Here is a 22,335-nt window from a genome sequence, read left to right as displayed (position 1 = left end):
GCACACATCGCCCTGTGACCTTGGGGACTAGTAGGGTGCTCTGGCCCCGTGAGTGGCCCTGGAGGTCCGGTTCAGCATGCCGGGATCCCAATGTGGAGCCTCCATGGTGGCACTCAGCTGGGGACAGGGACTGCTTCTAGCCTGGCCCCCGGCGTTCCCCCAGCTCCATGACCCGTGGGTCACTCACCGCCCCTCAGTTTCCCTATGTGGACAATGGAAGCAGCCACCTTCCCTCTCCTTGGGGTTGTTACAAGGACCCAGAGAGGCTGGTGAAGAGTCCAGCAGTAGCTGCCCTGGGCGCTATCATGCCAGTATTTGGAGTGACCCACCCCTGAGAGGCAGTGGATGGGGCAGGCAGGGCAGGGCATGGCGGTGGCCTGGGGCAGCTCAGAGCTGCGGCCCATCTCCCAGTTATAGGTAACTTGTGTCCCCAAGTCACATGCTAGCAGCCCCATCCCAATTAGATGCTGTGAGCAGGTGGTGCCTCGGGGAGGTGACAAGCAAGACCCCTCATGTTACCATGGTGACTTACATGGGAACAAGGGACCCAGAGCACCTGCTCAGCCAGGTGAGAATGCAGCTGGAGGGCAGCCATGTGCAAACCAGGAACTTCCCTCACTAGAACAGGATGGCCCCCTGACCATGGCTCTAGCCCCCAGGACTGTGAGGAACAAGGGCAGTTGGTGGCTTTGCTGCCACACCACACCTCGGCTTCCAGGGGCTGGTGGGACTGTGAACCCACACCCAGGCACTAGAACCATGTGGAGGCCCACAGGCCTTGCGGGAGCTGCCTGTCCCGGCCACGCAGCACAGTCCAGGACCCACGAGCCCCCCGTGTTTCAATGTGACTCTCAGGAGCGGACATGGTGGGCGTTACTTGGTGACAGCACTACCTTCTCGTGTGCCAGGGTGGCGGGGTCTGGAGCCAGCTGAGGAAAGCAGACCCTGAGGCCTTTGGAGAACATCCAGACTTGCAGGATAGCAGGACAGAGCCCAGGGTCAGCACGTGTCCCCAATGGCTCAGAGGAAGGGAGGCTCTTACTCTCCACCGGAGACTCCCATAAACATGAAGTCACATCTCAGGTGTGACGTGCCTGCATCCGTAACGGGGTCAGTCCAGCAGGGCGCCTCCCTGGCCTGTAGTCCGCCTGGACACTCCTGCCACACGTCCTCTGGATTTCCAGGGGTCATGGGGGTCATGAAGCTCTCCCCAGGCCTCACTGGACACTGATGGGTAGGAATGTCCTTTCTGGGGAATCGAACCCAGGGCCTCCTGCACTCTGCACAGGTGGTCTCCCACCGAGCTGCTCGCCAGCTGGCGTAGAAAAGTTTTATTAGAGAGTGGACGTCAGGATAACAGTGAGACTGCAGCAGTCGCAGCCGAGGGACACCAGCCCAGGGACCTCAGAGCTGCCCCTGACCCACAGGGCATCTCCTCGACAGGCTGCCGGACAACATGGCAGGAGGCTGAAGGAGCTACGTGTGTGGAAGGCGCTGCGGAGGAACAGGAGGGTGCGTTTCCAGGGGACAGGTCTCCCAGAGACCCCCCAGGCCACCCTGTCTGACCCGACAGCAGGGTCATTCCTAGCTCCAGGGAGCACAGGGGGACAGATGGACACAGGAGGTGCCAGGCTTGGGGAGGGGCAGGAGGATATGGGCTGGCCTCTGCCCCTGGAACCAGGAAGTGTGAAAATCTGGTGAAGGGAGAAGCCTTCCTGCCTGTGAAAGGGTCCTCTCAGCCCCGCCCTAGCTGCAGAGTGACCACTGACTTCCCATGCTGTAAGGGCAAATCCCTTGTAGTGCTGGAGCCCAGCAGGCCCGACCCACCCCAGGACCTTGGCATCTGGAGTGCCGTCTCCCAGGTGCCTGTGCCTCAGATCCCCACCCCACAGGCTGGGACTCCGGCTCCCTCCTCCATTCAGGGGCCTCCTTCCTGATCCCCTTGGAGGCCTGCAGGCAGATGGGGAGGTCCTCCTGCAGGGTTCCTGCTTCTCCAGATCCAGGGCAGGTTCCACACCTCCCAGTGCTGCTGCTGGAGAAGACATTGTCACAGAGGTGGCACTTCCCTGCTCACCCCTGGCCACTCTCCTCTTCCTACGTGAACCCCACCTTTGGTCCAGAGGTGAGAAAGCCCCTCTGCAGCCCAGGGAGTGGATGGGCATGTCCAGAGAGAAGATGAGGCTCTCTGGCAGGGAGGGGAGCTGGTGGGAGGCAATGGAGACAAGGGTCCTGATTTCCGTCTGGGCAGGAGGGACAGGGCTCTGTAGACTGGGAGCCTGGGATAAGAGGACTGGGTAGAGCAAGGCCTGGACACTGGCCTAGAGTGGGGCAGTTGTGCGCTTGGCAGACAGGTCCTGAGTGGCCACTGGGTGTAGACATAAGCCCCCCTCTTTAGGTGGCTCCAGCTCCCAGCAGGTGGCACTGGATCAGATGGATGAGTGGGTGACAAGTGTCTATGAATGTCCAGAGCGTGCCCTGCACTCCGAGTTTTTCCGCTGGGCCTCTACTTTCCCAGGGAAAAGGGCACAATGGCCCCTGGGGACTCGAAGGAGCGCACGGGAAGGTGGCAACGGACGCCAGGAGGGCCATCTATTAGCCCCTTCCCCACCAAGCGCAGGGTCTCCGCTGCGCCACGCGGCAGGGCGAGGTCGCGTTTGCGCCCTTGCGAGGAGGCGGCCGCTCAGGCGGGAAGGAAGGCGTCCGCGGGTCCCCGGCCTCGCGGCTCACCGCGCCCCGGCCCGGGCAGCACCTAGCGCGCACAGCAGCAGCAGCTGAGGCGGCAGCGAGGCGGGCGGCGCGGGCGCGGCCGAGGAGCAGGAGCACACGGCGAGGCCGTCCTGCGCGCGGCCCTGCGGCCCGGGCTGCGCTCTGGCCGCCTCCGCCTCCGCCTCGCCGGCCGCTGGCTCCCCGCACACCAGCCAGTCCCGCGCCGTGGACTGCGGGTACCCGGGCGCCGCCTCCAGCTCGCCTTCCTGCACTTTCCAGTACTCCTGGCCGCGGAAGAAGTAGGAGGCACCTGCGGAGAGCAGGGCCAGGCTAAGCCCCGAGGCGAGAGGACCATACCAGCAGGTCCACGCCAGAGGGAGGGCCTGGCCACGGAGGAGGAGCCACTGGAGGCAGGGACAGTGGGTGGGCCACCTCTGGAGTTCCTTTCCCTGACTGGGCTTTTATCTAGGACCCTGCCCTGTGCAGGCTGTGCTAGGTGTCAGGGCACAACTCAGAGGGAGGGACACTGCCTATCCTGTGTGGCTGGCCGGCCAGCTGGGGTGCTTCTATGCTGCCAGGGGCAGATACAAACTGGGGGCACAGGAGTCCTGAAAGATGTTGAGCACTGGCTAGGCTGTGTGGTGCCTAGGAAGGTGATCCAGAAGTCCCCACAGGTGCAAAGGCCCAGGGTCCAGTGTGTTTGGGGTGTGAGAAGCAGGAGGAGGCTGGTGTTGGTGGAGGGAGTGGGCAGGGTGGAGGATGGGCTGAGAGGTGGGGGAGCCAGGGGTGTGGACTTCGGGAGTCAGGACTCAGCTGACAGGCAAGCCCTGGCTCAGGGTAGCCCCATTTTGCTGGTGAGGAAACTGAGGCTGCACAGTCTCCCCCCTGAGCATGCTCACCATCAGACCAGCGCATGGCGTCATCCAGCGTGCTGGGGACACCCCTCCACAGGGGGCCCTGGGCAGGGTAGCCAGGGTCCATGCGCCGAGTGTGGTCATCATAGCGCCAGTAGAGCTGGTCCTTAAAGAAATAAGTCCTGTCATTGTGAGGCCAGGAGAAGGCGGCATCCACACCGCCCGGCGGGAGGCTGAAGTCCGAGATGGGCCGTGGGTATCCTTCCTCTACGTTATTGTCCTTAAACACCCAGTATCTGTCTCCTGGGGGCGAGAGAAAGAGCGTGGGCAGGGGATCCAGCTGGCCTGCTCCCATGTTTGCCGCCCTCACCCAGGGGTGGGGTGACGTGGCTGCAGAGTGGTCACCCACATCACAGTGCCCAGGAGTCCTCATGGGTATTTATTGAGCACCTACTATGTGCCAGGCCTGGGTTGGTCATGTAATCAGCAGCCTGTGGATGCAGGCTCTGCTCTGGTGGCCACTTAGGACCATAAACAGAACATAGGGTGAGTTGGCCACTGCCTGGGGGCGCTGTTTCGTGTCCTACCCAAGTTCTGGGCTGGGGGCTAGGAACGTCTTCATGGAGAAATCAAGCAAGGTGCTCGGTCCGAGGCCTGCGTGTGGATTTATGCAGTAAGCAAGATGCTTCAAAGCCCCTTGCTGGACAGAGGGTCTGAGTCACATGGGAGGACATGAGGGAGGGTGCCTCGGAGGTGGCCAGGATGCAAGGTGGCACACTGGTCAGCTGGTGGGAACGAACATGGCGGGGCCACAGCCTGGCGCCTCAGAGAGTGACCAGCAGAGCCAGGCAGAGGCCCTTGCCCTGCCAGAGACCAAGAACTGAGCAGGATCCCCGGAGAGGCCTGCAGGCCGGGACGCAGCAGCCCTGTGCATAGCAGTCCCAGCTCCACCCACAATGCGTACAGGCAGACTGCAGTGGGTCCTCAGGATGGACCATATTCAGCCTTGAGGTGGGGGAAATTCTGCCCCGCATGTGTCGCCCTCCATGATCCCAGCAGCTTAGGAGGCTGAGGCAGGAGGACGGCAAGTTGAGGCCAGCCTGGGCACCTTAGCAAGACCATATCGCAAAGGACAGACAGGGCTGTGGATGCTCAGGGTGGAGCACCTGGGTGCAACCCCAGTAGCAAAAAGGAGGGGAGTCCTGCCACGGGCCCCAACAAGGATGCACTTGGAGCGCGTTGTGTGTGCAGGCACTCAGGGAGGCTCTGGAGCAGCCAGACCCCCAGGGACAGAGGGAATGGTCTGTGGGTGGAAGGCCAATGCCCAGCGGCACCAAGTCACGCGCTGGAAACAGCTGAACATCAGACTCTGTCACGGGCCTCCTTCCTGCCACCACTGAAAGGAACCACCAGGGGCTGGGTGTGGCTCAGTAGTGGGGCACCTGCCTGGCATGGGGAAGCCTGGGTGAGTCCTCGGTGCCACACACACGCACACACCACAGACATGCGCACACACCACAGACACACGTACACACACTCACGCACAAGTGTTCCAGATAGGGTCAGCTGTGATGCTGTAGCAGGGAAGGACACAGGTCAGCTGAAAGCAGGCAGCACAGGGACTGGCAGGCTCCATCGGGGACATGGGTGCAAAGCCCATGGACCTGGGCCTCTCGTCTCACCCAAAATGCATAGCATCAGAGAAACTTGTGGGCAGCCTCTGCAGATGACCCCAGGGAGCATCCCTGGGAGGGACAGGTCAGACACCAGCCCTCGGTGATGCTCGGCCAGTAGGAGCCCAGGACCCGACCCTGGGAGGCACAGACCCTGAGGCCTGGAGCTCCTGAGGGGAGCAGCACCACAGGCCCAGGGAACGTTCCAGTCAGAGACCAGGGAGGCAGCCAAGCACATGGGGACCCTGGCGGTCCTGTGGGCAGGTGGCAGGCGAGCTTGTGCCCTGGATGGCGGCATCTGGTCACTGGTGGCTGCTGGGGCTCTGTGGGGCTCTAGGAGCGCCGTGCTGCAGTCTGCATCTCCCTGTCCAGAAAACCCTGCTACTCTTTGTTCTGGCTCGTTTTGTTTTTTGTACTGGGTACGGGCCACTTGTCTTGGGGACTGGGCCACTCGTCCTGGGGACAGGGCCACTTGTCCTGGTGATGGGTTGTCCTGGGGACCAAATCCAGACCTCTTTGTATCTTATTTAGTCACAGGTCTCCCTGAGTTGCTCAGGGTCCTGCTACTTTGCTGAAGCTGGCCTTGAACTTAGATCCTCCTGTCCCAGCCTCCTGAGCTGCAGGGACCTTAGGCAAGTACCACGGTGCCTGGCCCATGTGATAGTTCTGCAGTTTTTCTACAAGTCTGATTTTTTTCCCCCAACATAAAATTTTGAAAAAGAAGGAGGTTCTGTGGGTCTTGATGGTCCCACGCGGGCCATGTGCAGAGCAGAAGCAGCAGTGCTGCTCATGGTGCACCATCCTCCCGGGAACACGGGGACACAGCCAAGCAACAGACACTACAGGAGCCACTGCACATGCTGCTCTCTGCCACGGAGCAGGGTCCCGGGGGCAGCCTCCGGCTCCACCACCCAAGGGTCCCACCTGCTTCTCCTGAAGCGTCACTCACCCGAGGGTCCCCAGGGCTTGCCAGTGCAGGTACCCGGGACTACAAGGGCCATGTGAGAGACGCACGGGAGGGAGGCAGCAGCTACAAGAGGCAGCTGCAGCCAGGCTCTCTGCACCTCCCAGAGGAGGAGGCGGCCACTGCTGGGCTGACCCTCCCCGGGGCTCAAGTCCTGGGCCTCAGCACGTGGCCCTGCTGGAGTCATGGCTAAAAGAGGATCCTGCTGCTTTGGGCCTCCTCATCAGAGACAAGAGACGGCACTGATGGGAGGCACAGCCCACGCGGCCAGCGCTATATGGGGTTGAGAGGCCTGGACAGTGCTCCTGGAGCCCAGGGCGCCCTGTCCTCACTGAGGTCAGACTCCGGGCCACGGTGGGGAGGGGCCCAAGAGACTTGCTCCCGAGGGTGGGTACTGGCCTTTCACAAACTAGGGCATTCTTTGTGCTCAGCAGAACGGCTGCTGCCTCAGGGCCTTGGCACTGACTGTCCCCTGACCTGAACTCTGTTTCTGGAACTCTGGGGTTGTTTTTGGTTCCGAGGAGTGGATCCAGGGGCATTTCTACCATTGAGTTATATCCCCAGTCTTTTTTATTTTGAGACAGGATCTAAGTTGCCGAGGCTGACCTCGAACTTGTGATCCTCCAGAGTGGCTGGGGTTACAGGCAGGTGCCACTGTGCCCGGCTCAAATGGCATCTCCTGAAGTGGCTTTCCTTGCTCCAGGTGCTCTGTGCCAACCTGAGTCCTCCCCACGCTGAGCCCTCCTTCAGCTGACATTCTTAGTACTTGCGAGAGCTTTCTAGCAAGAGGCCTAGGTTGTCATGTTGCTCCCTGTGTACCCATAGGAACTACCACAGGCTGGGCATACAGCAGGTGCTCAATATGTATCCACCTAGTGCACAAGGCACGAGGGGCTCTGTGCTCTGGACTGTGGAGCAGACCACGGAGCAGCCTCCCAGCACGTGTGTCTGTGCTGTGGGTGCCGCTGCAGCCTCTGTCAGCGAGGCCACGAAGCTGGGGAGGCCCACCCACCTTTGAAGAAGACAATCTTATGGTCACTCGTGCGCTCATACACGGCGTCCACACTGTCCAGGTGCAGCGGCAGGCCCCGCCAGAAGCGGTGCATCTGCGCTGGCTGCAGGGACACCAGGTGCCGGTCCCGGTTCAGCCTCCAGAAGTACTTGCCTGAGGGGACAAGGGGGTGGCTACAGGTGGCGAGTCTGGGGACCTCGTGGGCTGAATCCCGCCACCTCCCACCCCTGGGCCCTGGGGGCACCTTTGAAGAAGAAGGCTTCGCCACGGATCTGTGCCACTGCGTCAAAATGGGCGCTGCACCTGTGGGGCACGTCCTTCCTGGGCCTGCGGAAAGAGGGCCAGGTGGGCAGGAGGCGCCAGGCCACGCACCCCCGGATCCTGGCTTCCTGCAACAGGGGACCCATGGGGAGCCCACAGAGGGGCAAGCTTGCCAACTGCTCTCTTGACAGGGGATTCATAGCCACAATATGTAAAAACTCACCGATAAAAAAACAAATGTCCCCCTCATTAAACAGACAGAGGGACCAGATGCTTCTCCAGAGAAGCACAAAAGGCCCACAGATATATGAAAAATGTCCAACACCAAGTGCAACCAGGGAAATGCACAAGACAACACTGAGACTACATCTCACACTAGTCACAAAAGCAGTCCCCAGGAACACGGCTTCCCGAAGCCCACACTTTCGAATGACATCCTGCCTCACCGTTAGCCCCCAGAAACGGAGCAGCCTTCTACGGACTGAGACCTCTGACACCATGAGTCCCCAAATAAACTTTTTCTCTAAAAAAAAATACAAATAGCAATAAATGCTGGCGAGGATGTAAAGGGAAAGGAGCACTTTTACACTGTTGGCGGGACTGTGAATTGGCTCCTCAAAGACAAGGCATGGGCCAGGCATGGTGGTGCACGCCTAATCCCAGCCACTCTGGAGGCTGAGGCAGGAGGATCTCAAATTTAAGGCCAGCCTCAGCCACCTAGCAAGACCCTAAGAAAATTGGTGAGACCCTGTCTCAAAATATAAAAAGGGCTGGGGACATGGCTCAGTGGCAGAGCGCTTGCCTAGCATGTGTGACGCTCTGGGTTCAATTCTCAGCACTACAAGTAAATAAGTAAATAAAATGGAGATCTCTTGACAACTAAAAAAAAAAAAAAAACTATTAAGAAGAACTTTTTAAAAAAGGGCTGGGGATGTGGCTCAATGGTTAAGCACCCCTGGGTTCAATCCCCGGTATCAGGAAAAAAATTTTTTTTAAAAAAAATTTTAATATTTATTTATGTATTTTAGTTTTCGGCAGACAGAACATCTTTGTTTGTATGTGGTGCAGAAGGAATGGTTGAAAGGTGACCCTGCTCGGGGATTAGGGTGGATCCTGCTGCCTCGGGTGGAACCCGCTACTTGGGAGTTCCTGGGTTGAGTTCTCGCAGGGTTCTGAGAGAATTGGCGTGCAGAGCCCAGTGGAGGGAGTGTGTTCCCAGGAAGTGTGTGTAGAGTGCTGGTGAGAGTTCAGGAATAAAGAGTTGCTGTTTGAATCTACAAGGCTTTTTGGCGGCTCGGTTATTTGTGCCCAGACAGACTGCGGCACCACATACATGTAAAATAAGGATATTGTGTCTACCTATAAAAAGGCTGGGTGGAGCTGGGTGGTTGAGTACCCTGGATCCGTTCCCTGGTGCCAGAATATATTTGTAAAAGGAAGAACGGGAGCAGGTGCTCTCAAGGAGTCCTCGTCACCACGGGCTCTGGGCAGCGTGCTTGCCTGCTCCCTTGCGTCCCAGGTTGGCAGGGGTCATCTCTGAGCACACTGAGGCTGTGGGTGCTCCTCGCACTGTGGGCTGGAGGGGAACCGTGTCCCACCAAGAGGCCAGCTCACACTTGATGCAGCATGGACCCCAATCCCACCTCCAGAACACGGCCACAGAAAATGCCATGGCTGTCCCTGGTTACGGCCCACAATCAGGGGCCACTGAGTAGCTGAGCAGCCACAGTGCATGGCCCTCCGTGACAGGGGCCAGCTCCCAGAGAGGCAGCGGCTGGGCCGGCCTGGAATAGAGGCCCTGGCTCCCCCCAGCACTGTGCAGTGTGGCCAAGGGCAGTGGACGGGCCTTCGTGCTCAGCTGCAGAAGTCCCCAGGCCTGCAGACTACACACCCTTTGCCTTGACCGCCCCTTTGGCCAGTGCGGTTGGACAACCCAGAAGCCCAGTGACTAGAGGCTGAGGCAGGAAGATGGCAAGTCCCAGGTCCGCCTGGGCACCTTGGTGACACCTTGTCTTAAAACCACAGAGGAAAAGGACTGGGGTGCGGCTCAGGGTGCAACACCCGAGGGTCAGTCCCAGCACAAGAAAGGAAGGAAAGAGGAAGCAGGAAAAATGGAGAGCGCAGAGGAGGGAGGTGAGGTGCCGGCCAGTGGGCCAACACAGCCGTGCGCATCGCAGGGCTCTGGGCACACTGGATGAGGACAGGCAGGCCACCGCATGGTGACAGGGCCATGGCTTACGGGGTGCTGGAACGGTTGTCGGGGGGCTCTGGCAGTAGGGGTGGCTCCTCGGGCTCTGGGGTATCCAGTTGTGCTGTGGGGGACACAGACTCCCGCACACCTGTGGGAACAAGGAGGATAGCATCCAGCCCAGGACTTACTCCTTACGTCCCTGCAGGCCCTCGGGAGACCCCAGGATGGAGCCAGGCCTCTGGGCTGACAGGCCCCCAGCACCCCTCCCACTGCAGGAATGGCCCTGAGGGACCATGAAGCACTCAGGCTGCCTTCAGAGCCTGCCCAGCGCTGGCCCGCCTGACCCTCCCTGTCCACCTGCAAGAACTGAAGTGGTGCCAGGCGGCAGCCACATGCACAATCCTGGCCCCTCCAGAGGACGGCAATTCCAGGCCAGCGGGCACCTCAGCAAGACCCTGTCTCAAAATAAAATACAAAGGACTGGGCCACGGCTCGGTGGGGACACTGGCCGACCACAGGCCACAGCTCGGTGGGGGGCACTGGTGCCCAGAAACAAGTCCTGGGTTCAGTTTCCACGGCTGCAAAAACCAGAAGGATGGGAAGCACGTGTCCAAGAGCAGCCGGACACCACGCTCACAGTGCCATCAGAGCTGCCCTGGGAGGGGGACAAGCAGCCCAAGTGCCCGTCACCACAGGTACGTGGACGCAGGAGCTCAGTGTGAAGAGGGACATGCTCTGACATGCTAGACGTGGTGGGACCTGAGGACGCTGTGTACCCTGAAAGACACCAGCGGCCGAAGGCCCTGGACGGCCTGCCTGGCCAAGCTGGTGGCCCCAGCAAGCCAACCGCAGGGACAGAAAGAGCCCTGGCTGCCAGGGCTGGGGACGAGGAGAGGCTGGCAGGCCCTGGTCCCTCTGGAGTGACCCAGGCTCTGGACCACTGAGCCACATCCCAGCCCATTTAAGTTTTTTATACTGAGGCTGGCCCTGAACTGGTGATCCTCCTGCCTCAGCATCTTAAACTGCTGAGATTACGGGGGAGAGGGGGGCACTGCACCTGGCTAGACATGGACACTTCAAAGAGTGAATTTTGCGGGATGTGCGTTTTACTGCAGTGAAAGCGACACCCCATCTGGGGACGGATGGGTGAGGAACTTGCCCCTCATGGGCGAGGCCATGGGTTTCCTCTAGCCCCATGGACATCGGTGGAGAGTGGCAGGGACAGCACAGAGTGAGGCCTGGGCCCTGGACTGGGGAGTGGCTGGGCATGGCCGGGACCAGGACGCAGGGGTCTCATCATCTCCTCTCTGGGGCTCGGGTTCCCAAGATGGGGGACAGGGCTCTTTAGCCTTATTTCTGATGGTTTTCAGGAGGGAGGGGCCCTGTGGCGGAGCTCATCTTGGCCCGTGCACTCCTAAGGTCCACCCTGGGCAAGCTGCCTGGCCCTGGCTCCTGTGTTCTACCCTGGGCAACCTGCCTGGTCCTGGCTCCTGTGGTCCACCCTGGGTAAGCTGCCTGGCCCCGGCTCCTGTGGTTCACCCTGGGTAAGCTGACTGGTCCCGGCTCCTGTGGTCCACCCTGGGCAAGCTGACTGCCTCCATGTGCCTTGGTTTTCCCCTGTGTGGACAGTTGTCCCCTCTCAGGACCATGGAGACTTGCAGGGCCCCTTGCTCTGACAGGCCTGCACTTGCCCCATTGCTGCTGCCAGGATCCTGAGAACTGGGGACAGATGTGGCTTTCCCTATGCTCCTAGGGACTCAGGGTGGGTTCTGAGAGAGGCTGAGGCGAGCTGGTCCTCTGCTCCCTTCCTGCCACTCATGCAGGGCAGCCAGTGTGTCTGTCACGGGGCAGTCTGAGGACAGCTAAGCCAAGCTCAGGACGTCCAGGGGACCTGTCTCCGGCCTCAGGGACACTCACCATACAGCTGCCAGACGCGCACCCTGTCATCGTAGGGCAGCCTGTAGCGCAGCGGGTCGCCCACGGGGCCCTGGTAGTATGGCTGCATGATGGAGCTGGGGGTGGAGACGTGGCTCAGCCCGATGGCATGGCCAAACTCATGGACGGCCACTGCAAACAGGTCCATCCCGTGGGCATCTGGGGGATGGGAGCTGCATGAGCAACCCCCTCTCCCCTGCAGTCCGGGGCCACATGTGGGGGCCTGCTGCCCTGGTGGTGCTGGGGCTGCATCCCTTCAGGGGACTCTGCTGGGACTGCCCGCTCCCTCTGCGGCTCTGTGGGGTCTGGGCTTCTCCCTGGGGGTCCCCTGCATGCTCACAGCAGGCAGCAAATTCTCTGGGCCACGCAGGGCTCATTCAGGCTTTGAGGACCAGCCGAGTCCCTGAGCACAAAGGCCCGGGTGTCAAGTGGGTCTCTAGACCCTGGAGCTACAGGCCTGGCCCCAAACGATGGGCCGGGCCCTCCTCACTAGGAGAGGCCCGGGCGAGGTCGGCCTGGTTGCTCACGGATACTCAGGGGTGGCTGGAACCGGGACTGCCCGGCCACTCACAGGCACCTTTACGCCAGTTTGGCTGGGGGCACGTGGCCTGCCTGCCGCTTGGTCTTGGGGCTGGGTGGCTCCGCGTCACCTCAGGGAGTCTGTGGGGGCTGCCCGGGCCTAGGGGTCCCAGGGACTCAGCACCCACCAGAGGAGCGGAAGGTCCAAGCCTCCTCATCGTCAAAATGGGTGTCCCCTGCAGAGTGGTGGTCTCCGGGGAAGAAGGCGTGGGCCACTGTGCCGCCAGGGCCGTCGAAGGGGTATTCGTCCTGGTGGTCGGCCCTGGAGAAGTCTATCTGGATGTCTGCGGTGCTGCCGGCCACCTCGTGGAAGTTCAGCGGGGCGATGTCACTCCAGACTTTGAGGGCGTAGTACATGAGCGCCCGCACCGTGTCAGGGCCCAGGGCTGAGTCCCGTGGGAAGGTCCGGACCCTGTGGTGGTGGTGGGGGAACAGCAGGTCCAGGCCGGGGAGCACAGGCCATGCCCCAGGCTGGATGAGCATCCTCCCCGGTTGGGGCTGTGGGGTCTACAAGGGTGTGCCACTACCTTCTGCCTCTGTCCCTCCTCAGAGGTCCCAGGAGTCACCCCAGCTGGACACGGGAGGGAGGGTCCAGGGGGCTGAGGAGCAAGGGTCTGCAGCCTGCCCTGCTGGAGCTTCACAGGGCCCGTCAGCCCTCAGGGGCCAGCAGAAGGGCAGCCCACTAACCCCCTCCTCCCAGACCTGAGAGCACAAGGAAGGGACTGCGTGAGACAATCCCCAATCTAGGGGCCTCCCCATAGGAGGCAGAGACCCTGAGAGAGGAGGCCACATGCAGAGGGGAGCAGAGGTGGGTGAGGGACACCTGGGACATCCCCTCTGGGCAGGACCGGCTTCTGGCTTCCAGAACACAGAAAATCAACCCCAGGTGTCTCAGTCCCTGGTTGGTGGCATTTGGCATGGCAGGTGACACCCTGTCAGGCCTGGTGTTCCCCTCCTGGCCTGGCCACCCACCTCCACGACAGGTTCCTTTTGTTCCACTTGGTTGGAGCCGGAGCCTGGCGCTTCCTTCGAGCCCAGGCCAGAGGGGGCAGGTCAGGGAGGGAACAGCGCGGGGTCTTCATCAGGGCCAGAGTGGCCTCGTCTGCAGGGGGGGTGCTGGTCAGCAGCAGGCCTGGCCCACCTGCCCCCCAGTCTGAGGTTCCCAGGAGCCCCTAAAAGCTGCAGCCTGGACTCTGGCCACGGGTCTCAGGCACAGGCCTGTTTCCCCTGGTCCTGGGGAAGGCCTGTCGGATGAGGCCCACCAAGGGGCAGGGCCCAGGAGGGGAGTGGCCAGGCCGGCACGGCCCTACAGGGACCACAGTGTCTCCTGCCGTCCATAGAACTGACCCAGGATGCCAGTGGCCTCCAGGCCGCCAAACTGCTGCATGGTGGCGATGGCCTTGGACAACTCCTCCTGCGTCTGCAGCCGCCCTGTCGCGGGGTCCGGTGGGGGCAGGTAGCCAAACCTGCTCAGCCACTCCTAGGGACAGAGAACAGAGTGAGGGGTGCCCATGGTGCGGCTCCACGCAGAGCTGCCTAGACCAGTATGACGCAGGGAGCAGGCCTCTGAGCAACACCACCCCAGCCTGACGCCCTCTGTCCAGTTACTCTATAGGCAGCTAAAAAACCTGACGCCTCTTAGCCAGGGTGGGCTTTTGCAGTGCCCAACCTGTGCAATTGCTCACAGCAGCTCTGCACCACCTCATTCCTGAGGCAGCAAAATGTCCAGGGGACACAAGTGAAGTTAGAAGTTTCTTCAGTGTGGCCATCACCAGATGCAGGCCCCAGGCTACGTATTAGGGGTGGTCTAAGACCGAAGGCTTGAAGCCCCCGTCAAGAAAGGCAAAAGATGACCTCACAGAGGAACAGCACTGAGGGCCTAGGGCCTGGACTGCCCACTGGACCTTCTGCTGTGCAGCCTGGGGAAGGGTGGTCAGACCCTCTGGGCTGCTTTCTCAGCAGTGAAACCAGTACAGTGCCGACTTGGCAGGGTGGTTGAGGACAGGTCAGTGGGGAGGTGGGAGGGGCTCACACCAGCACTGCCCGGGTGCTCTGTATGATGGATCTTGGATGTTGGAAACAGCGAGTGGGGGGCAGAAGGGTCACCTGACCCTTGAACCAAGCAGGAAGGCAGGTTGAGCTGCCACCAAGGGGGCCCTGGGTCCTGGGGTGGGCCTCATCTGCAGCTCCATCCACAGCTGTGGCTCCTTAAGCCACCAGGTGGCGCTGTACAACTGTGCAAAAGGCAGTGAAGGTCCCATGAGCACTGCTCTGTCTCGAGTCACAGCTTACCCGCCCTGGAGCACTCAGAGGTTGGGTTTCAGGGACTCCCTGTGTCCACTCCAACCCTGGACCTGCTTCAAGAAGGGTGTGAACCAGGTGACATGCCAGGGCCAACCAGCAGACCCTCCTCTTTTCCTTTTTGCATACCGGGGCTCCCTGGCGCTTCACACACGCCAGGCGACCCCTCCACTGAGCCACATCTCAGCCTTTTTAAAATTCATTTTGAGGGAGAGTCTCACTAAGTTGCCCTGGTTGGCCTCAAACTTGTCCTCGGGATGGAAGCGGTGGCACATGCCTGGAATCCCAGGGGCTCAAGAGGCTGAGGCAGGAGGATCACAGGTTCAAAGCCAGCCTCAGCAACTTAGTGTAGACCCTATCTCAAAATAAAGAACTAAAAGGGCTGAGGATGTGGCTCAGCACCCCTGGGTTCAGTCCCTGGTATGAAAAACAACAAAACCCCTGCCACCCTCCACACCTCAAGTTCCAAAGTGGCTGGGATGGCATGTGCGCCCCACTGCTCCTAGCTAGGTCTGGGTGGGTCTATGTGATGGATATTTTAAAAATCCTCTCATTTCACTTGTGCCACATGTCAGTCCCCACCACCTGTCCTGTGGGCTGGTGCTGGAAGGAAGGTGCTGCAGGAAGCCAGCCATGTGCGGGAATGGGATTCTGAATTCCCAGATTCCCAGGACCTCAAAAGGGACAAGTTATTAACCAGGAGGGCAGTCTTCATGATTTGCATATCATTTGCATACACCTGCAGACCAGCTAGATTCCCCCTCCACGTGACAACTGGGTCCTTGCTGGGATCTTGCCTCTGTTCCATTATCCCTTTCCCAACCCAGATTCCCCTCTCAGCCTTGATAGGAGGTCCCCAAGAGTGCACACAACTGGAGGTTCCTGGGACCCCTCCAAGGCCACTGGGCAGGTTCTCCAAGTGGACTTTCATGGTGGGGCCTTGGGAGGAACCTGATGACGACTGAGGTGAGCAGTGCAGTGGGGCCCTGGTTCCAACCTGCTACCTCCCAGCTCGAGTTCCATCAATAGGATGTTCCGAGTGTCCCACAGTTTATCACTGCCGGGGCCCTGGAACACCCAACAGCATTCCCGGGGAGCACGTGCATGGTGGTTTTTCCAAAGGGTTTGACCAACATTTTCAGGTTCTGTTTCTGGTTTTGCAGGGAATGCACCCGGGGCTGTGGGCACACCGGGCAAGCACTGTGCCACCGTGCTGCACCCTAGCCCTTTCCATTTTAGTTATGGAGGCTGGCTTTCAGCGTCTGTCATCCTGCCTCAGCCTCCCAGGTCGCTGGGATGGTAGGCACGCTCCATCACACCGGCCATTTGTAAATTTGGTCCTGCAGTTTTTTGTCCTTTAATGTTTTTTTTTAAAAAAATTTTAAAATATTTATTTTTTTAGGTGTAGAATGACATAACAATGCCTTTATTTTTATGTGGTGCTGAGGATCGAACCCGGGTCCCACCCGTGCTAGGCGAGCGCTCTACCGCTGAGCCACAATCCCAGCCCCTGCAGTTTTCTTCTCTAATGCCAGAAACCACAGTTGTGAAGCCTCTGCCAGGAGCCCGGCTTCGGCTGCACCAGCTCTTCACCTCCTTGAAGGTCTCCGCAGGCTCCCCGGCCTACCTGATGCCAGGCGGGGACACCCCAGCCCTCTTAGTAGACACCTCCAACACCTACCAGGGGTAAGGTCCCAGGAGGAGGGCCCACTGTCCCAGACCTTGCCTGCCTGGGACCAGGGAGAGGAGCTGGGGCAGTGCAGACTGGGACCATGCCTGGGGGCTGGTGCCCTTGGGGCAAGCCTAGAGAGGGTAGGCATGGCTGGCACAGCCTGCAAGCTCCTCCCAATCTCCAGAAGGGGCAGGTACCCAAGTGCCCAGGGCTGTGTACATTTTATTTTGGCTGGGGACTGAGCTCATTTGCCATGTGGGACGAGGCTAGTGGGCCCCAGGCAGCAGGCAGCAGAGCGGGCTGAGCAGCCTGGGAAGAGCCACCCAGAGCTGGCTGTCCCTGCTGGGGGTAGAGGCTGCAGAAGAGGTGCTCCGCTGCGTCCCACCAGGATGCACCAGCCCCTCTGCCCCTCCGTGGCTGGCAGAGCCAAGGCCCAGGGTGGTCCCGAGGGCGCCCTCCCCCGCTGTGCCCCCCATTGGCCTTTCATGGGGACCCACTGGGACCCAAGCAGCTTCGGGACCCGCGGAGCCGGCCGCGCCGCCTGCCTCCTGCTCGTTGCGGTCCTCGCTCTACTGTCGCCACGGAGACGGCCGCTGTCTCCAGGGCAACGGAGGCTGCAGCAGCGGGCGCTGCGCGGCGGGGTGAACCTTCCAGAAGGCCACAGGGAGGGGCCGCCGGCCGGTCGGCCTCCCCACCTGGTCAGGGCTCCCGGGCGGAGGCCGCGGGCCGTTGCTGCAGGCCCGCTGAGGCCGACGGCGGGGGACTCAGCCCGCCGCGCCACGGCCGCTGCCGCTGCGGTGGCGATTATCGCCGCCTGACACCGGGTCTCCCTGAAACCGCGTCTTCCAGGGCCCTAAGGAGGCAGGTGCTTGGCGCGAAAGCCGGGTCCGTGAGTCCCGCGGGTAACAGGGAGCGCGCCCCTCCCACCGCACTGACTCACTGCGTCCAGGCACCAGCCACAGCCCCGGCCCCCAGCGGCGAAGCCCCAGTGTTGTCAGGGGCCACACTGTGCCTGGGCTGCAGGCACTGACCTACATGCGCCCCCCGGCTCAGCTGGCATGGGCTGACCGCCCACCGCTTCCGGCCCTGGCTGACTCATTCCACCAGCCTGGGGGCAGCAAGTCCATAAGGCCATCTCACAGATGAGGAAATTGAGGCTCAGAGGTCGTTCACAAGACCATGGCTGAGTGGACCCCTGCAGCCCCTGTCACAATGCCCCGGGCAGTAGCCGCAGTACTCTGCGGCCAGCACCTGTCCTCACGCCCTCTCCACCCTTGCTGTGTCAAGCCCCTGTGGAGGCATGGTCAGCATGACCTCCACTCACAGGCAAGAAAGCAAAGGCCCAGAGTGGGTGGGTAACCTGCCAGTGCCACTCAGCACAGCTCAGCCACAGGATAAAGAAAGACACAGGCCAGGCCTCAGCTGCCTCTAGGGGTGACTCTGCAGCTGGCCTGCAGTTGGGCAGCTGTGGGGGGGGGCGCTTGCAAATTCCTCTGAGTGTCTGCCCATCTGTCTTGAGGGCGGGTGCTGGGGACAGTAGGGCAGACCACTGTTTCCCCACAGTCAGGGGAAAATGAACGGCCAACAGCACACAAGTGGCCTCAGGGGGATTCACATCATGAGCAGTGATCACCTAAGGGCTCCGACAGTTAGCTGCCATCCTGTACTGGCCACTGGAAACTGGCTGAGGCCCACCACAGTACTCAGATGCACTGGGAGGACCGGGCTATTCCATTCTGCCATGCACTTGGCACCCAGAGGGTGCTGGGAGATAGCTGTGAACCAGTCTTATAAAGTCGGCATTGTTGCTGTTTACCCATTTAACAGATGAGGAACTTAAGGCACAGAGTGGTCAGGACACTGGTCCACAGTCACACAGCCAGTAGAGGCAGGGCTGGGACTGGAAGCCAGGCTCACCACACAGGTGCCTGTGCTACAGCTTTCGTGCTGTGAGGGACCAATTAAGCAGGTCTCAGGAACAGTCCTGGGTGACATTTGAAAAGCTAGCCAGGTGATGAGCCTAGAAGTGCTTGTGGCAGTGGGGAAAGCAAGAGCAAAGAGCCAGAGCAGGACCCAGCCCAGGATACCCCGGGAGAGAGAAGAGCGGGGACAGATACCCAGGAGAGAGGTGGGGAGCAGGAGGCCAGGTGGGGAGCCAGCCTGCAGTCAGTGCGAGGCCCTGCCCCCCAGGCCTGCTGCGACAGGAAGGTGCCCAGAGGTCCCTAGTGAACTCACACAGCACCCTGTGTGCCCAGTACGAAGCCTGCACCCACAGCCAGGGCTCCATGTCATCAGTGTCACAGTCAACAGCATGAAAACCAGAGGCATTCAACGGGTCCTCAGGACCTTTAGGAAGGAGCTGCCCTGGAGGGCACCCCGCCATGCCCCAGCCCTCAGGAAGGCGCCATTCTGGAGGGCACCTGGCCAGGCCCCAGCCCTCAGGAAAGTGCCACCCTGGAGGGCACCCCGCCATGCCCCAGCCCTCAGGAAGGCGCCACCCTGGAGGGCACCCCGCCATGCCCCAGCCCTCAGGAAGGCACCACCCTGGAGGACACAGAGCAGGTGAGCAGCAGCCTGGGTCCTGACGGCCATCGAGAGGGGACCACGAAGCAAGGGATACAGCGATGCCCTCCTTCTCAGTGTTACTGTTTTGTTTTGGTGCCAAAGATCAAACCCAGGGCCTTGTACATGCCAGGTGAGTGCCCAGCCCTGAGTTGCCCCCGGCCCCAGCGCAGCACCCTCTCACCTCTGAGTGCAGGACCAGGGTGACAGCTGACGTTCTCAGGGCTCAGGTGGGTGCAGGGGACATCCTGGGCCCTGAGCCAGGTGGGGACATAGAGCTGAGGGTACAGAGCAGCTACAGGCTTGCTTGGGTGCTGGTGCTGAGGGCATTTGTGGCTGGTTGTGTCCAGGCCTGAGGGTGCCAGTGCCCAGGAAGGGGACATGCAGGCTGATGTGTGCTTTGGTGTCCTGCCTCCCGCTTGCTGCCGTCCCAGTACCATCTTGTCAGCCCTCTGGGAGGTGACCAGAACCCCCTCAGTGTGTGCCAGGTGACAGCACCAGATGTTTCTGGGAGCAGAAATCAGAGGAGAAACTTGGAAGGACTTTGGCCAAACCAGTCACCATGCACCAACTCCTGGGCCTGCCCCAGCAGATAGATCCAGGATCCATCACAAGCACACAGTGGCTGCTAGTGGTGGCACGGAACTCAAAACAGCTGGCATGTCCCCCCAGGCCTGGTTAAGGAGGTGACATCCGTGCAATGAAACCCAAGGGGAGACCCGGTCATCCTATAGGACCTCTCCACCAAGATGGACTGCAAGCAAGAACAGCAGGGGACTGGAGACTCAGGAGCATATGCCCACCTCCTGATCCTAGGGAAATGACCGCACCCCCAGAACCTTTGCAGGGCTTACACTTTTTGCTGTGGGCATCAGACTCAGGAATCAAGGGGACAAACCCAGGCCCATGGGCACTGCAGTGGGGACAGGCCCAGGAGCCCCAGTGGCTCCTCTGCTCTGCTCCAGTACAGCCTGAACGGCCACCCTCCGCTACCCTCACAGCCGAGGCCTCAATCCAGCTTTGTGCAGAGACCCTGGGCTGGGCTTGGCAGCCCCTCCCAACTGCTGGGCTCAGTGCTGTCTGGCATAGGCTGGGTCACTCGCACAAAGCGGCCCTTCTCCTCATTGGCGCTGAGACCCAAACCCCCAGTGGGTGCCCCAGGGAGATCTGGAGGGCCCAGCCCTTGCAGTCTTCTGCCCCTGGGGCCGGAAGCTCTCTAGCGTCATCCCTGCTGGGGGCCACCAGAGGGCGCAGCCTCCCCACCATGGGAGCAGAAGGGGCGAGTCTGCCCACGCCAGAGAGCCAGGCCTGTCCTGGGTGGGGGCCAGGACTGGGGGCTGCCTGTGGCATCTGCCACTTTGTCTTTGTTCTTTACCAGTGGGATGCCAGGGCCCCACTGCCTCTGACCAGGCTGGGGTTACGTCCCCTGCTCAGTGGCCTGCTGGGTGGGAGTGGGGGTGGGCAAGTGACAAATGGGGTGCTGAAGAACCAGAAGCCCAGGCTGGCTCCTGGTGCCAGCCAGGAGCATGAGCCTGGCTCAGTCTCTGTGGCCAGGGACGGCACGAAACTTCCCAACTGCACCAGATCTGATCAACTAACTGGGCTGGACCAGCTCCATCCCCCACGGTGCTGACCCTAACTCTGTAGGCCCTCCTGGCAGCTGCTTTTGTGGCACCTTGGGAGCTGGGACACTGCTGCCCCTGGGTATGCACTGCAGCAGGGGAGCCGGGAGACCCCCAGAGACAAAGGGACCTGATGTGAGGGGGCCCTAAATTCAGAAGCCAGGTGGGTGGGAGGGAGCCTGCCCCAGGGGCCCTTTGGGCATCCAAAACTGGGCAGCAGGGAAGGTTGCCAGTGCCCTCCCAGATGACTTCAGGGATGGCCCTGGAGCAAGTCCTGCCAACCAAGGGGTTATATGTTCACTGGAATGTTCCTGCCTGAAATCCACCAGGCCACTTGCCTGAACCAGAGGCTTGGGAGCTGGGAAGGCCAGTGATGCTGAGATCCGCCTGCCAGGACCCCATTAGGAGATTGCCTGCGTGGGCTGGCTGCTTGTGTTGGGCGGAAGGCCACCCTGGCCTGGGTCCCTGAATCTCCCTGGACTCAGGGTAGCACAGGTGGGGGCCTCATAACAACTCAGCTAAAGGAAGTGGCTGCATCTTCGCCTGCCTACCCCAACCTGCTGGCAAGATCCTTGAAGTCTGATCTAAACCCTCCGGGTCTGCAGGAGACTCAGATGGGGCAGGCAGGCAGCAGAGGGATATGGGAAGAGGCTGGGCGGCTCCCAGCAGGGCTCTCTAGCCAAGCCTGGGAAAGCGTCTTGGAGGGGCTGGAGGGCCAGGAAGGCGACGAGGCTGGGGCGGGCCTGGACCGGTAGGGAGTCCTCACTGGGTTCAGGACAGGACCAAAGGGAAGGTAGGGCAAGGATCGTCGCCCTCACAGAGGAAGGGAAGAGGGACGGGGCCAACATTCGCGCTCAGCGGGGGCTGGGGACCGGTCCCTGGCTTCTCCGAACCCTCAGCGGGCAAACTCCAGGACCACAGGCTTTCCCAGCGCCCATAGGCACGGCCTCGGCCTTCCCTCAGCTCAGGGATGCGCGCCCCTGCCCTTCACTGCTCCCGCCAGGAAGCACGCGGGGCGCACTGCTCAAGGCAGCTGCGATGGCGGTCCCCACCCTCCGGGCTCCCCCGCTTTGGGACTGCTCCAAGCCGGGGACCTGGGCTCTGGCTAGGTGACTCCCCCAGCTCCCCAGGCTCCTTACAGCTGCGTGCGCATGGAGCGCAAGACTGGGGAAGGGACCAGGCGCCCTCCCAGACTTGGAAGCACCGGCCTCACTCAGCCTGCGCCCCCGGCCTCAGTTTCCCTGCCTGGGACGTGGGTCCCGGCGCCCCGGGTCCCCTCACCCAAGACTCACAGGTGGGCTTCTCCCTCACCCGCTCAGTAGCCCGCAGGGACCCTAGTTCACACGCGGCGCTCTTCTCGCCCCGGGCCATGCACTCACCACCCCCAGGCTGAGGTCCTCTGAGCGAGGTGCGGGCGCGGCGCAGCCCCCGCGGGCCGCCAGCGCGAGCAGCAGCAGCAGCAGTGGTAGCAGCCGGAGTCCCACGAGCGGTGGGCCCGGTCCCCGAGCGGCGCGGCGCCCCATCCCGCTCTCGGGGCTGCGGCGGCGCGGAGGCGAGGGTCCCCGCGCCCGGCCGCAGCCCGCGCCCCTGCGATCCGCTCCGCTCGGCTCCGCGCCCCGCGCCCCGCGCGCAGCTCAGCCGGACTACCGCGCGCCGCCTGCCTCGAGGGGCGGGGCATGCTAATGTACGCTAATGACCTTTCGCCCCGCCCGCCGCCTTAAAGGGCCGGCGCCCTTCCCGGCCGCACCCGCTTGGCGCTCAGTTCCGCGGGACTAGCTGCGCGCCCGCCCTCCTCCAAGGGGCGGGGACATGCTAATGATGGCTAAGGACACCCCCCCAGTCCCCGCTCGCCGCCTTAAAGGGCCCGTGACCCACCCTCCTGCCTGCGAGTCGCACGGGCTTTGTATATGGGTCGCGCAAGGTAGGCGCTCCCCGAGGGTCCCAAGTCGTCCTCAGGCCGCGGCGCGCTGGTGGGCCGGCGAGGCCCCGGGGTCCTGGCCACC

The 22,335-nt window shown here is 61.6% G+C and overlaps 1 protein-coding gene across 2 annotated transcripts; it reads right to left on the bottom strand.

The window, feature by feature from the left end:
• Positions 1-1,316: 1,316 nt before the first annotated feature.
• Mmp17 (matrix metallopeptidase 17) lies at positions 1,317-22,076 on the bottom strand. 2 transcript variants are annotated; one of them, XM_078039411.1, is made up of 10 exons: positions 21,712-22,076; positions 13,523-13,655; positions 13,148-13,277; positions 12,304-12,587; positions 11,579-11,755; positions 9,710-9,809; positions 7,454-7,536; positions 7,210-7,362; positions 3,606-3,863; positions 1,317-3,016 (listed from the first exon to the last, which is right to left on the bottom strand). In XM_078039411.1, the coding sequence occupies exons 1-10, from the start codon at positions 21,853-21,855 to the stop codon at positions 2,724-2,726; spliced, it is 1,755 nt and encodes a 584-aa protein (XP_077895537.1). In that variant the 5' UTR covers positions 21,856-22,076; the 3' UTR covers positions 1,317-2,723. The 2 variants fall into 2 exon arrangements, with proteins under 2 accessions (XP_077895537.1, XP_077895538.1); XM_078039412.1 differs by lacking the exon at positions 21,712-22,076 and adding an exon at positions 18,895-19,303.
• Between the last annotated feature and the right edge of the window lie 259 nt (positions 22,077-22,335).

This window comes from Ictidomys tridecemlineatus, chromosome 2, assembly GCF_052094955.1.
Source record: "Ictidomys tridecemlineatus isolate mIctTri1 chromosome 2, mIctTri1.hap1, whole genome shotgun sequence".
Classification (NCBI taxonomy): domain Eukaryota; kingdom Metazoa; phylum Chordata; class Mammalia; order Rodentia; family Sciuridae; genus Ictidomys; species Ictidomys tridecemlineatus.
The sequence above is the reverse complement of the archived record's forward strand: the minus strand, read 5'-3'. Positions and strand labels throughout refer to the sequence as shown.

What these genes read in the sequence shown, in the direction of transcription:
- Mmp17 (XM_078039411.1), bottom strand. Translation starts at nt 21,855, where the DNA reads ATGGGGCGCCGCGCCGCTCGGGGACCGGGCCCACCGCTCGTGGGACTC. An exon ending in GACAACCGTTCCAGCACCCC is followed by an intron (nt 7,537 to 9,709) that starts GTAAGCCATGGC and finishes CTCTTTCCGCAG; the next exon opens with GCCCAGGAAGGACGTGCCCC. An exon ending in TAAGATTGTCTTCTTCAAAG is followed by an intron (nt 3,864 to 7,209) that starts GTGGGTGGGCCT and finishes TCTCGCCCCCAG; the next exon opens with GAGACAGATACTGGGTGTTT.